The 13,351-nt window shown below is 40.6% G+C and overlaps 1 protein-coding gene across 1 annotated transcript; it reads right to left on the bottom strand.

The window, feature by feature from the left end:
* Positions 1 to 6,325: 6,325 nt before the first annotated feature.
* On the bottom strand, positions 6,326 to 12,303 carry LOC115590327 (palmitoyltransferase ZDHHC3). The gene is made up of 9 exons (XM_030431670.1): positions 12,148 to 12,303; positions 10,132 to 10,220; positions 9,969 to 10,042; positions 9,002 to 9,114; positions 7,888 to 7,949; positions 7,658 to 7,778; positions 7,497 to 7,569; positions 6,630 to 6,816; positions 6,326 to 6,538 (listed from the first exon to the last, which is right to left on the bottom strand). The coding sequence occupies exons 1-9, from the start codon at positions 12,270 to 12,272 to the stop codon at positions 6,447 to 6,449; spliced, it is 936 nt and encodes a 311-aa protein (XP_030287530.1). The 5' UTR covers positions 12,273 to 12,303; the 3' UTR covers positions 6,326 to 6,446.
* Between the last annotated feature and the right edge of the window lie 1,048 nt (positions 12,304 to 13,351).

Here is a 13,351-nt window from a genome sequence, read left to right as displayed (position 1 = left end):
ACCGGTGTGCGTTTGTTTGTTGTCAGGTTTAATAATGGGGACATGAAACAAGATTGAAATGGTGCCAGGCTGCAATACTGGACTACCAGTAAGTCTTCATTTTTGCAGATGATTACAACTTTATTAATAAAGGCATGAAACAAGACAGAAATTATGCCAGGTTGCTATCCTGATTAATGGTGCCAGGCTGCCATCCCGACTAATGGTGCCAGGCTGCCATCCCGATTAATGGTGCCAGGCTGCCATCCTGATTAATGGTGCCAGGCTGCCATCCTGAGCAATGGTGCCAGGCTGCCATCCTGAGCAATGGTGCCAGGCTGCCATCCTGATTAATGGTGCCAGGCTGCCATCCTGATTAATGGTGCCAGGCTGCCATACTGGACCACCAGTAAGTCTTCCTTTTCCCAGATGATTACAACTTTATTAATAGAGACATGAAACCAGGTAGAAATGGTGCCAGGCTGCCATACTGGACCACCAGTAAGTCTTCCTTTTCCCAGATGATTACAACTTTATTAATAGAGACATGAAACCAGGTAGAAATTGTGCCAGGCTGCCTTCCAGATTAATGGTGCCAGGCTGCCTTCCAGATTAATGGTGCCAGCAGTGTTGGACAAGATACTTGGAAAGTGTAGTGAGCTAAACTACCAGCTTCTCTACATTAAATTAAGCTTCACAGCACCAAAGCTACCCCCCAGAGAAATGTAGCAAGTTAAGCTACAGCAACATAACAAATGTAGTTTAACTACATCGAAGCTATTTTTTTATATATATATATATATATATACATATTGGAACAACTTTAGAATATTAACATAATCAAACAATGTTTACTCAGCAAGTAGTAAATTAATATTATAGTTTTCGTTAAGGTTCTCTAGTCTGTATTCTAGTTTCAGCTTTTATATTTATATTTTATATTTGAGTTAGTCTATTCAGTTATTGTATATAATTCAGCCTTTAATTGTATTGAATCTTAGGTTTAAGCAAATTATTGTCTTCTGCCAGTTCAATTCTGGTACTAGACAATGACCCTAAATGTCAAGACGTAACATCCTGAAGTTGTAATGGATCACTTCTCTGTGGAAAGGGTTTGAAATGTTAACAGGTTCCTGTGTTTAACTGTCTTTACTGCTTTTGTCCACAAATTGTATTTAGTGGACTTCTACGTACTGTTCTATGTCTCTTTATGGACTCCCCAACATAATTCCTCTTCAGAATCAAAACTTAATATCAATTTGAAAACAAACCCTTGAAAAAAGTCAAAAGGAGCCGGTGAAGTTTAAAAGACATCCGTTTTACTTCCAGTTGAACGAGCCAGAGCAGCATGTCATTAGGAATAATACACAGGTCACGGTTTCAAGATAGTAACAATAAATAAAACATCAGTGGGTTGTAAACTTGTTCATCATGAAGCCACATGATATTAAACTCTTTATTGGTTTTGTTTGCAGGGCGTGAAACTAACTCTTTATTTTCGTCCAACCAGCCAGCAAATACAGGAGTCAAAGTGCGCCAAGTGTGCAAAACATGGATATAAACTTACGTCTAGATGATCCTTTATTGACTTCAATGGTTAGATCCACTCTATAAAAAATGAGCAACCTCTGGAAACACTGGAGCAATGAAGTTAAATTGGTTTAACATTTAAAACAGTATTTAAAAAAGTGGTATATTACGTCTTTGGAACATTGATGCTTTTGTTTTTACCATAGAAGTCGATAAAGTTTCAGGCTTTTGAATTGCCAAACATGCTCCTAGAACCCAACGTTAAATGTTTGTTAAGAGTTTGGTTGGTGGTTAAGTGTTAATTTCAGGCCCTCTTTGTTTGTACACACATTCCTTCCCGCTGTCAAGTAAAACAGCAAATGGGGTGCGCTTGTTTCGTTTCAGCTGACAGCGGTTGAGACTCTGCTTGTGTTGGATTTTCAACGGCTCCAGTGTGGACGAACCGAAACAAGCGCACCCCATTGATCGACATTAATACAAAGAAAACAAACGATAAAACAGATCAACTGCAACAGAATCAAACAAGCGAGCCAGTACCCTGATAGTTAACACACACCCGGACAGAAACATTTATAGTTTGAAATGTTTAGAGGTGCACTTGATTTAATTTGTAGGATTCACTGTGATGTGGGATTGTAGAGTTATTCAGAGAAGGCATGGAACCAAAGTGTTCCCTCCATCACTCGTTTAAATCATATCAAAAACACAAACTCTTGAGCACCTCATGATTTTTGCGACTAACCTCAAAAACAAAAACATTTCAAACCTTGCCTGGTTTTACCAAGATTGCCATAGAAAACAACAACAACAACAAAAAAATGCTCTGAGTTTCAGTAACTTTCCCTTCATGAGAATTGCACATCATCATCATCGATATAAAATATGAACCTTCATATGTACAGCTGACTGACGAGGAACGTACTCTAAATCTTATCTTGGTTAGTATTTGGAGAGCGGTTAGCGGTGGTTATGCGAAACATTTGGGAAAACCCTTCGCCATTTTTTAGTCAATTTCAAACTTTCTAGATATATATAGAAATAAGGTTGCTTAATGACCAACACAGGTTTTTAGAGCCCGGTTAAGGAAAACATGCATTCACACTGTGAGAGAAACTATTAAATCCCATTAGCTGGACAGTTAACAGACTGAACGGTGTCGCTTATAACCTTGACTCAACAAATCCAAAATATGGTATCTGTACTTCCTGCTGTCCTGGATTGTAAACTATTATTATTCAAATATATTTGGTCATTTCGGCTCACTATCGCAGTGGTTTACCTGCATTTAAAAAACAACTTATATGCGTTGTATAAATGGTTTAAATCCCAGCAAAAAAAGTATATTATGTACATAACTATTTAAAAAATATATATTTTCCAATGTGACAAATATTCGCCAAGTTGCTCACAGCGTGAATGCAGCTTTACAAACCCTGCGACATTCCTCTGTACCGCTCATAACCGCTGCGAACATCTCTCCAACATTTCATTCATTTTGTTACGATACTTCAGCATAAACTGGATTTTGCTGTTAACTAAACTTTTAAAATAGAGTTTGATAAAGACTCGTTATCAGTAAATATCAGTAACTTGTGAAGATATAATAAGAAAAAGGCAGATCGCTCTGTAAGTGGTATCATCATCTCCCAACTGGCAGTTTCTGACAGATTAACGAATATGGAGAGTTCCTTAAATCCACTGAAGCACTTGTAATCATAATGTTCCCATGTGAAATCAGAAACATATGTTCAATTCAGGTCAAACACAGAATTAGAAGAAGAATAACTATGTACACACACATAAAAACGAGCAGAGGGGTGAGGTTGCCTTTGTGTCTGCGGTTTGTCTGCCAGACAATAACCAGACGGACAGCATAAATGCTGCACACAGAGCTATAAATAGATTTCTATACAGGCTTTACCACTTCCATGAAGAGTAAGGTAAGCTAGGCGTCATTCAGACTAAACAAGGCATTGCGTCAGTGTGGGAGGACACATGCAGACAGCTGGGGAGCATCATTGGTCTGTTGTTTGAGAAGCAAAGCAACAGAACACAAACTCCGACGTCTGAATGTTTGTGCGCAGGAATCAGTGGAAATAGACGGTGTTTCACAGCGCGTTATATGTTTGAAAGAGGCCTAAAAGACATCGCTACCGGGAACAATGAGAACTAATATTAGCATAGCTGCATGCGAAGCTTTCAAAATAGAGATATATTTGTCAGGAAAGGTGCAAAAAACAGCTTTGACTGGCTTGGAGGCCAGTTAGCTTCCACTGTTGGCTTCGACAGCATCTGACTGGAAATGTGAGGTGATATATAGTGTGGGTTTAAATTTAACTTCACCTTCATGCATTTTTATTTCTGACACTTCCTTTCAAAAGCAGTAAATTTAACCCAGTTCAGTCCGGAAAGGCAACTTCACCCCTCACATAAAAATACACAGTTATTGGTAGAGTTAACTCCACGGAATAGTTAGAAAACAATAAATAAGTTAAGAATCGTCCCGTCACTGAGATTTAGCAGAATACTGAGAGGTGTACTCTGAGTGTTAGTGTGTGGGTGTGTGTGTGTGTGTGTGTGTGTGTGTGTGTGTGTGTGTGTGTGTCTGTGTTTCAGGGTGAATTAATGGGAAACAAATGACACAAAATAGTACTTTTATCTCTAAGGTTAAAAATAGAATTTAAGGGTAGTGTGACAATAAAAACAAAAACTTGTCCTTTTCATATCTTGATTAACACCCTGCTTGTTTGTGTGTGTGTGTGTGTGTGTGTAAGTGTAAGTGTGACACAGTTTAGTTAGTTAGCACGTCAAACGTCTTTGTACTTCAAGATAAACACAAGAGGAAAAACAACACAAAAATTCAATCTCTTTGCAGACATTCTCCAGTTCCCGTTTGCTGATGAACCTTCGAGGTATCACATCACAACCCACACACGTCTCGATTCATCCCGTTGTCTCTGTTATTAACACCAGCTTGTTGGTGTTAATTCACAGGATGTGAAGGAGGACAGGTTGCTGGCTTTTCCTTCACAGATAATGTAACTTCACGATACGGTTTTTGGGATATTAAATAGCGCTGTCTTTGTGTAATTCATTACTTGAGCTCGAGCAGTTGATTTGAGAATAAATAATAAATAAATAACAGAAGATTTACTGACCGACAGTCTTTTGGTGTTTGTATTAAAGTGTTAACCCAACTGAGTAGCAAAAGTCAACACAATAGAGAGGCATTAATACACTATGTGGCCAAAAGTATGTGGACGTTTGGCTGTTCTTCATAACTTGGGACGTTTATTTCCAATGAAGAGATGATTTAATGCCGCAGGAAACAATACGATTTTAGAAAACAGTGTAAATCAAGACTTTACTGGCCACAACCCCAATCCAACACCTTGAACTGGGTTGAACTGGAACAAGGAGGAGAGCTCGACCTGATCACCAGAGTCTGGGAGCAGAAGTTCATAGCAAATCCAAAAGTCAAAGAATCAGGTAACCATAAATTACATTTCATTTTGGTTCTGCTTATCGGTTCCCAAACATGTTAACCCTTAACTTCGACTGACTTATTCCAGTGAAACAACACCGAAACATTTTTAAAATGAATGAGACGTCCATCTATCGCTTAATGTTCAAGTGTCCGCACACTTTTGGCCATTTGATGCATATCAGCGTTCTCTGAGTGTATTCTGACTTATCGTTAAAAAAAAATTAAAGCTGTTTTCACTCGTGGGGGTTGAAGGTATAAAAACACTTTGATGAAACAGAAGTGGTTGACCCCGGACACTTAGCCCTCACCTCCTCTTAGTAGCTTGTAGCAGCTGCTGATGCTTGTTACAGCATCTGTTAGCATAAAACACTGGCCAAAACCGTACTGGGGTTTGACTGACATGAGAGTCGATACGCGACTGTTTTTGGTGTTTTTTCAGCGAAACGCAGACGGCCAGACTTACTGAGGGGTTCAGTCTCCCTATAGCTTCTTTCAGGTCCTCAAATGGTGGCCCTTTATTTACCTCGACAGCAGAGATTTAAAGCAACACTTTGCACATGATTTACCTTAAAATAACAGTTTTGTACATAATGTTGTGTTAAATCAGGCTTATATTAGAGGCAGGTTTTTATTTTCTGGTTGTTCAGAGTTTGGTATGAAGCCGTTTTGATTCACTGCTGTATGCCGTGTTAAAATTCATTGAAGCCAACTTTTGTAGTGTCCAATTGCAACGTCCTGTGATGCACTGGGGCCAAAAAGAGCTTACATTGTGAAAGAAGCGGCTGTAAAATGGTGGCTACATCTTTTTTGAGCATCTCAACGTTATAATTTCTTGTTTCTAACTTGGTTTTATCTCTCAGACAATCCCATTTCTGAGCTTTCCTTCCTTGGCTTGCAAAATGCATCTGGAGGTCAGCGGAGAGGCGGGCTGCGTAACGAGCTGCTGCCTCGGTAAATGAGGAGATAAATAAATGCAGATTGGTGCTGAAACTTCTGCACACCTGCAGTGCGCATTTGTGCTGCCCTATTTTCTCATTAAATCTGGCCCTGAGCAATTTCCGTGCATGAAAAAGTAGGTCAAGTAGGTTGAAAACGTCCGATATCAGCAGCTTCTGTGTGAAAATGAGCATATCAGTCAAACCTCAGTGTCCACAAGGGGCCGACTTAACAAAATAATGAAAGAATGCTGGTAGTAAAACTACAGGTCGGGATCACTTTCATGAGTCTGAGGCACACACGCAAGCATTCATCGAACACACACACACACACACACACACACACACACACACACACACACACACACACACACACACACACACACTCGGCCTTCATCCTCCTTCTTCGTCACCTCTCAGGTCCAGAGATAAGACATCGTAGTTAGGCAGAGAATCGCGTTTTCTCACAGTCAAACACATACGTAAAACCTGTCCTCCATGCTGTCCTCGCTCTCTCAGACGTCGTAGTCGGGCAGGGCGGAGTAGGTGATGCCGCCAACCGTCGGAGGGCTGGAGTGGAGAGGAAGAAGCCAGCAAAAGACTGAACCTGGAGAGAGAAAAAACAAAAGATTACAACATCCATTTTAGTCCTGAGATGTGATCGATAATTTGGTGAAAGATGACGAACACAAGCCCACCTCTTCCAAAAACCTCCCGCAGCAGAGCGAGCTTCGGCTTGCGGGTGTGTGGAGGGTGATGAGGCAGCTGAGAGGAGGAGGAGGTGGTGGTGGTGGAGGAGGATGAAGACGAGGAGCCTCGGTCCTTTATCATCAGCCTGTTCCTCATCTGCTCGATGGGAGTCTCGTCTGTGATGATGGACACCAGCTGGAAACAGAGACAGAAGAGAGGAAACTTCTTTTTGTATCAAGTCAAACTAGATGCTTCAAACATCTGGAGGTGATGTCACAGGATAAAACTCAACAATATTTCCCTCTGAAAAACAGAAATTACCTCAAATTTTGGCAGCTAAATGAACAGTTCACCCAAAAATGTAGTTTTCGTAGCCCACAAAACATTTCTGGAGTGTCCCAGTAAAACAGTTCTGCTAAAGAAGTGAAGTAAACGTTTTCACACAGCTTGTCCAAGTCTCCAGAACTCTACGAAACTGGTTTGAAGCGCGGTTATTTTCACCCTTTGTTGAACTCATACACCCACTTCAGAGGTTTCAGCAGCTACAGTGAAGACTTCGGCTTTAAAAAAGGTTTGAATAACATATTTTCTAATCAGTTTGGGATCTTTGGGATCTGTTTTGAGCCATTTTACAGCTGTTTTTTTCTATTTTAAGTTTAGGATTTTTTGAGGAAGTTTTAATTTTTGGGTGAACTGTTCCTTTAAGTCCAACACTTGAGTTACGCTCCAAACCACACCCAGTCAGTGAGTGTTTAAATACATCTGAGCAGAGATTCATTAACTGCTGACACAGCCACACTGTGGGGACAAACTGCAAGTCAGCACAACGTAAATCATTACAACATGTGTGTGTGTGTGTGTGTGTGTGTGTGTACCTGATCGTAGAAGATGACCATGACGAACACGCCAAACAACACCGACTCCACCAGGAGGATGATGTAGTGAGCACTGAGAGGAGATCAGGTTGACAGTTTAACAACTCACAGTCTGTCAGTGAAACACTGGAGCACAGTCGTATTGTCTTCTCGGGACTCACACGATCAGATGCTTGCTGGGCGACTCCTCTCCTTCTTTCTCTGCTTCGCCGTCTCTCTCGCTCCTGATCCTCCACACCCAGGCCGACACCACCAGCACCAGCGAGTACAGGCTGGCCATACCTGCACACACAGAGCGCCACAACAACACCAGCTTTAACTTGAGTCGCTCTAAAGAGAAAGATAAACTCCGGGTGAGGAACAGAGTGTGTGACGTGTCGGTGCTGCTCACCGGTGTAGAAGAGAAACTGGATGAAATACTTCTGGTTCAGCTCGCCGACACAGTTGTTGATCCTGAAACACACAAAGCACAGAAGTGATGAGAAAAAGATGAAGATGATGGATGGATGAATAAGTGGATGGATGGATGGATGGATGAATAAGTGGATGGATAGATGGATGAATGAAGTGGATGGATGGATGAATAAGTGGATGGATGAATAAGTGGATGGATAGATGGGATGAATAAGTGGATGGATGAATAAGTGGATGGATGGATGAATAAGTGGATGGATGGATGAATAAGTGGATGGATGGATGGATGGATGAATAAGTGGATGGATGGATGGATGGATGGATGAATAAGTGGATGGATGGATGGATGAATAAGTGGATGGATGGATGGTTGAATAAGTGGATGGATGGATGGTTGAATAATTGGATGGATGGATGAATAAATGGATGGATGGATGGATGGATGAATAAGTGGATGGATGGATGGATGGATGAATAAGTGGATGGATGGATGGATGAATAAGTGGATGAATGATGGATGGATGGATGGATGGATGAATAAGTGGATGGATGGATGGATGAATAAGTGGATGGATAGATGGATGAATAAGTGGATGGATGGATGGTTGAATAAGTGGATGGATGGATGGTTGAATAAGTGGATGGATGGATGGATGAATAAGTGGATGAATGATGGATGGATGATGGATTGATGAATAAGTGGATGGATGGATGGATGGATGGATGAATGGATGATGGATAGATGGATGGATGGATGAATAAGTGGATGGATGGATGGATGGATGATGGATTGATGAATAGGTGGATGGATGGATGGATGGATGGATGGATGGATGATGGATTGATGAATAGGTGGATGGATGGATGGATGGATGGATGGATGGATGGATGGATGGATGGATGAATAAGTGGATGGATGGATGGATGAATAAGTGGTTGGGTGAATAAGTGGATGATGGATGGATGAATAAGTGGATGGATGGATGGATGGATGGATGGATGATGGATGGATGGATGGATGGATGAATGGATGATGGATGGATGGATGGATGGATGGATGAATGGATGATGGATGGATGCAGGCTCCTCACCAGGGACAGTGATGGTCCATGCGGCGTATACACCTCTGACAGACGCGGCAGTGATGCGCTCTGGGAGGTCTGTAGGTTTCACAGCGACTGCACACTGTCCAGCCCTCACAGCCCTGAAACATCAGAACCACATGTAGACAAACCTGTCATCAGATCATGTTTGAATCCACGGCAGATTAAAGAACAACAGCGTCAGGATCGAAGCCGGCAGTTAAAACAAAGTCAAACATCGCCGGAGCTTGTTTGTAGTCGAGCCGCAGACTCACAGGTCAGCAGATTACAGACGTCTGTCATTAAACTCATAAGTACATGATGACAAGCCCGGCGGTGCACGTAAGTACAGCTGCTCAGCTGTAATCACACAGTCAGAATGAGATAATACACAGGTGTTAGTGGAGCAGGTGTAGTCAGAGAGAAGCCACAGTCTCTCTGAAGCTCCCTCTACAGTCTCACACCTCTGTAGCTCCCCTCAGTCTTTATTCCTGACTCTATCACCAGCTTCCACAAAGTGTTTGACAACAAGAACTCTCAACGGAAGCACAAACGAATCATTCAAAATGAAGTGGCAACCTCTACTTTTAATCTCTTTAAGGTCTCTAATTATGTTATTCAAAAAAAACAATGCAAGGTAAAAAAATCCAGTTTCAGCTTTTCATTTCACACAAACACTTTTTTGAACACTTTTTGAACATTTCTGAACATATTTTGGTCTTGAGTGGACTGAAGTTGTCACAATACCAGATTCTTAAACTTTAATACAATACTAGTATTAAAAAAACAATACTCAATATCTCTTTTGATACCCTTGCATACTTTTACCTAGTCGCAGCAACAACCTGCAGAGAGTCCCCAAACTAATTTCGATTAATGTTGAATAATAATGTTTTGTTGAAAATCAATTCAATGTACAACTTCTGAACTAAACTTTGTGTCACTCGTCAGATTAAAGTTCTGAGATGCGACTCACCCGCTCGTTCATCCGAGACGACTGCGAGCGAAGGTCTGAGAAGTCGATGGCCGTGTCAGGAAGAGGCACCATACCTGGACAACGAACACACGTTACACAAGTTAACTCGGGGGTCATTTCTTTTTCCTCCATCTTGATTCAATTGGAATGAACAGTTACCGACCCGGGTCCGAGAAGACGGCTTTGGAGTGGCAGGCGAGCAGCAGCAGCAGGATCAGGTTGAACACTGATCCATGTAGAGTACACCACACACTGTCAGAGAGGCAGAGAACAGCACAGAACGGCGTCTTTAACACCAAGAAAACATCATGTGATCCTCAACAGCTGCTTTATTCAGTCGTCTGTCATAATTAGAGCTGCAAGTAATCAATCAACCTGCTGATTATCTTCTCAACAGGTCATTTGAGGATTGAAACATGCCCATCAGGGATCCAAGACATCGGCAAATACTTTGTTTTGTCCAAAACTGGTTATCAACATCAAGGAGATCGATAACTGATGTTTACTAACACATTTACAGTAATAAACACAAACTTGGTGAGACAAATTTTGAAGAACTTTAACTTAACGTGATTATTTCCAATTTTCTGCGATGCTACGCTACCACTGCATTTACAGTTCAGTAGAACCACAGCAATTAATCGATTAGTTGTCAGTTTTTAAATCAATCACCACCTATTTTGATGACCGATTTTTCATTTTCTGAGTTGTTATTTAAGTTTCCAGCTTCCTAAATGTGAATATTTAAAGGTTTCTTCCATCTTCTGTGGTCGTGGACGAACAGAAACAATCTTAGGACGTCATCTGGAGCTTTGGGAAACACCGAGCAACCATTTTCTGACATTTTATAGACCAAACAACTTCCTCCCACCTTCAGTTACTGTCTTGTTTGATTTAAAACCTTATACCTTTCATGTGTGCACGATGACGTCATGTAAACCCCAGCAACTCCTACCTGAGTCAGTCGGTGAGCTGACCTTCATATTTGATACGTAAATCGCACATTTAGTAGGGCTGGAGCGATACACTAATCTCACGATACGATACGATACACGATACACGATATTCAGCTCACGATATGATATATATCACAATATTCAGCTAACGATACGATTCGATACGATTCGATAAACTTACATCATTTTCTGAAAGATTTTAAGAGGGACAGTGTGATTTTGGCGACATCTTGTGAGTGAATACGACAATACAACCAATGAATTAATCGTAGGCCTGGGTATCACCAGGTACCTCGCGATACGATACCATCACAATATTTTGCCCTCGATAACGATAATACCACGATACAGCGATTCTGCGATAATCGACATATTGCAAGAAATTTCATCCACGATACATGACGATATCTGTGTCACTGAAGAAATTCAGAATTTACTGACTGCACTGAATCCATTTCACAGGAATTACAAAACATTGTTAATCAATTTCACATGAATGACAGCCAAGTAAACAAAGAGTATATTGCACAGTGTCTCTTCTTAACACACACACTGACTACAACTATCATTAAATATCGATATGTGTGGGTTTCAGAGCTACTTAAACCATTTTTTTTAATTTTATTTGCAGGTTTAGTAAATGTAGGGGACTAAAAAGTATAAAAATACACTTTGAAATGCAGTTAAAAAGAAGAATAAGTGCCTCAAATGTACTCAAGTAAAAGTACTTAGTTACTTTGCACCACTGGTTTAAGACTGTGTTGTTGTCGACAAGGCAAAACAAAGAGTCTCATGGATACAAGTAGAAATAGTGAATAGAAACAAAAGCAGTAAAATAAAAAGAGAGATATAAATGAGTAAATCTCAGCTGTGTCTGTTGTGTCAACAGTAAACAAACAAACAAACAAACAAACAGAGCTGCAGTGACGTTACTAACGCCTCAGACAGAAAATCCTCCTGTTGTGTTGCTGTTACCTCAACACACACACACACACACACACACACACACACACACACACACACACACACACACGTACACACACACACACACACACACATATCTAAGTGTGTGTTCGTTTTAGAAAAACAAGTTTGTTGTCGACCGAGAGGCAGCTGACAGGAGGAAGCTGTCTGCTGTCAAATGAATGGAGGCAGCGCAGAGAAACAGGCGCCATGTTCGTGTTTTAACCGTCCAAACGACACAAACAAGACAAAGTACCGACCTGTCGGTGTAGGCGGGGATGAGGACATACTGTATGACCACGTAGTCCGCGTAGAACACGCTGAAATAAGTTAAAATCAGACAGATAACGCCGCAGGGGTCTCGCCTACAGCGCAGAGACGCCATCTTCTGCCGGGCTCCGCCCCCCTGTCCCCCCGCTTCCGGGTGACATCACGCTGAAACCTGATGCTGCCTTTGAGGAGCGTAGGAAATAATGATGAATTTAAAGGGCCAGCTCACAGAAATCGAAGAAGACATTTATAGTTGCCTGGTTTAAAAATGTTGAACTTACTAGAATAATATATTGTTTTCATCTATAGCAATATCTAAAAAGCCAGGGTGGTTGTTTTTCAACTCTTAATATCTCTATGCGTTTCCATAATGATGATAAAATCTTGTTATCATCTGGATGAAAAAAAAGCTAATCTCTGGCAGAATGAAATTTATTTTAACCCGTTCAACAAGTTCAGACTCATTTCTAATAAGATGTTAGTTGAATATCATGATGTTTGTCAAATATAACAGATTTATTGTCCAAAATATATCAAATAATGGAAAGTCAAAAGAAGTTGATGATTAATATACCTGCTATTTTTTTTTGGGGGGGGGGGGGTTCATATATATTTATTAATGTGTAACAGATTGCTTGTGGCTGTGGCTCAGGGTAGGGCCTGAGTCTTGTTATCGGAAGGTTTGCTGACTCAATTCCCCTGGTCTGCATGTTGAAGTGTCCTTGGGCAAGATACTGAACCCCAAAACTGTTGCCAGAAGTTTTGTTTTTGGATTTCATTTAATTTGACTACTTAATTTTACTTTCTTTAGCTAAAATGTTTACTTTGTATTTTGTGACTTTTGTTGTGTCTCGCTAGATAAATATTTTGAAAAAAACTGTTTTTCCTTTTAAAAATTACTTTTTTAATGATGCAAAACTGCTTTTAATGGGAATCTAATTGTCCATCATTCCAACACTAATGCAGATAGTTTGTTGGCAACAGAAGTTTTCGACCCTTGAGTCAATAATAACGTTTCAAACGCCTGTAAATGTTAACTTAAGGTACTGGATGTAGGTTGTAAATATACAATGTGTTTCTCAGAGATGTATATCAGTAGAATTAGAAGCAAAATAAGGAAATATTCAAGTACAACTACCTGAAAATACGACCTAAGTACCTTATATTTGTAAACTCACACAAACTGGTGATAAG

This window comes from Sparus aurata, chromosome 10 (genome assembly GCF_900880675.1).
Source record: "Sparus aurata chromosome 10, fSpaAur1.1, whole genome shotgun sequence".
NCBI lineage: Eukaryota > Metazoa > Chordata > Actinopteri > Spariformes > Sparidae > Sparus > Sparus aurata.
This window is presented reverse-complemented; position numbering and strand designations above follow the sequence as displayed.

Excerpts from the sequence above, each read along its gene's own strand:
- LOC115590327 (XM_030431670.1), bottom strand. The coding sequence starts at position 12,272 with ATGGCGTCTCTGCGCTGTAGGCGAGACCCCTGCGGCGTTATCTGTCTG. Across the intron at positions 10,221-12,147 it reads ATCCCCGCCTACACCGACAG|TGTGTGGTGTACTCTACATG; the intron begins GTCGGTACTTTG and ends CCTCTCTGACAG. Across the intron at positions 6,817-7,496 it reads TGGTCATCTTCTACGATCAG|CTGGTGTCCATCATCACAGA; the intron begins GTACACACACAC and ends CTCTGTTTCCAG.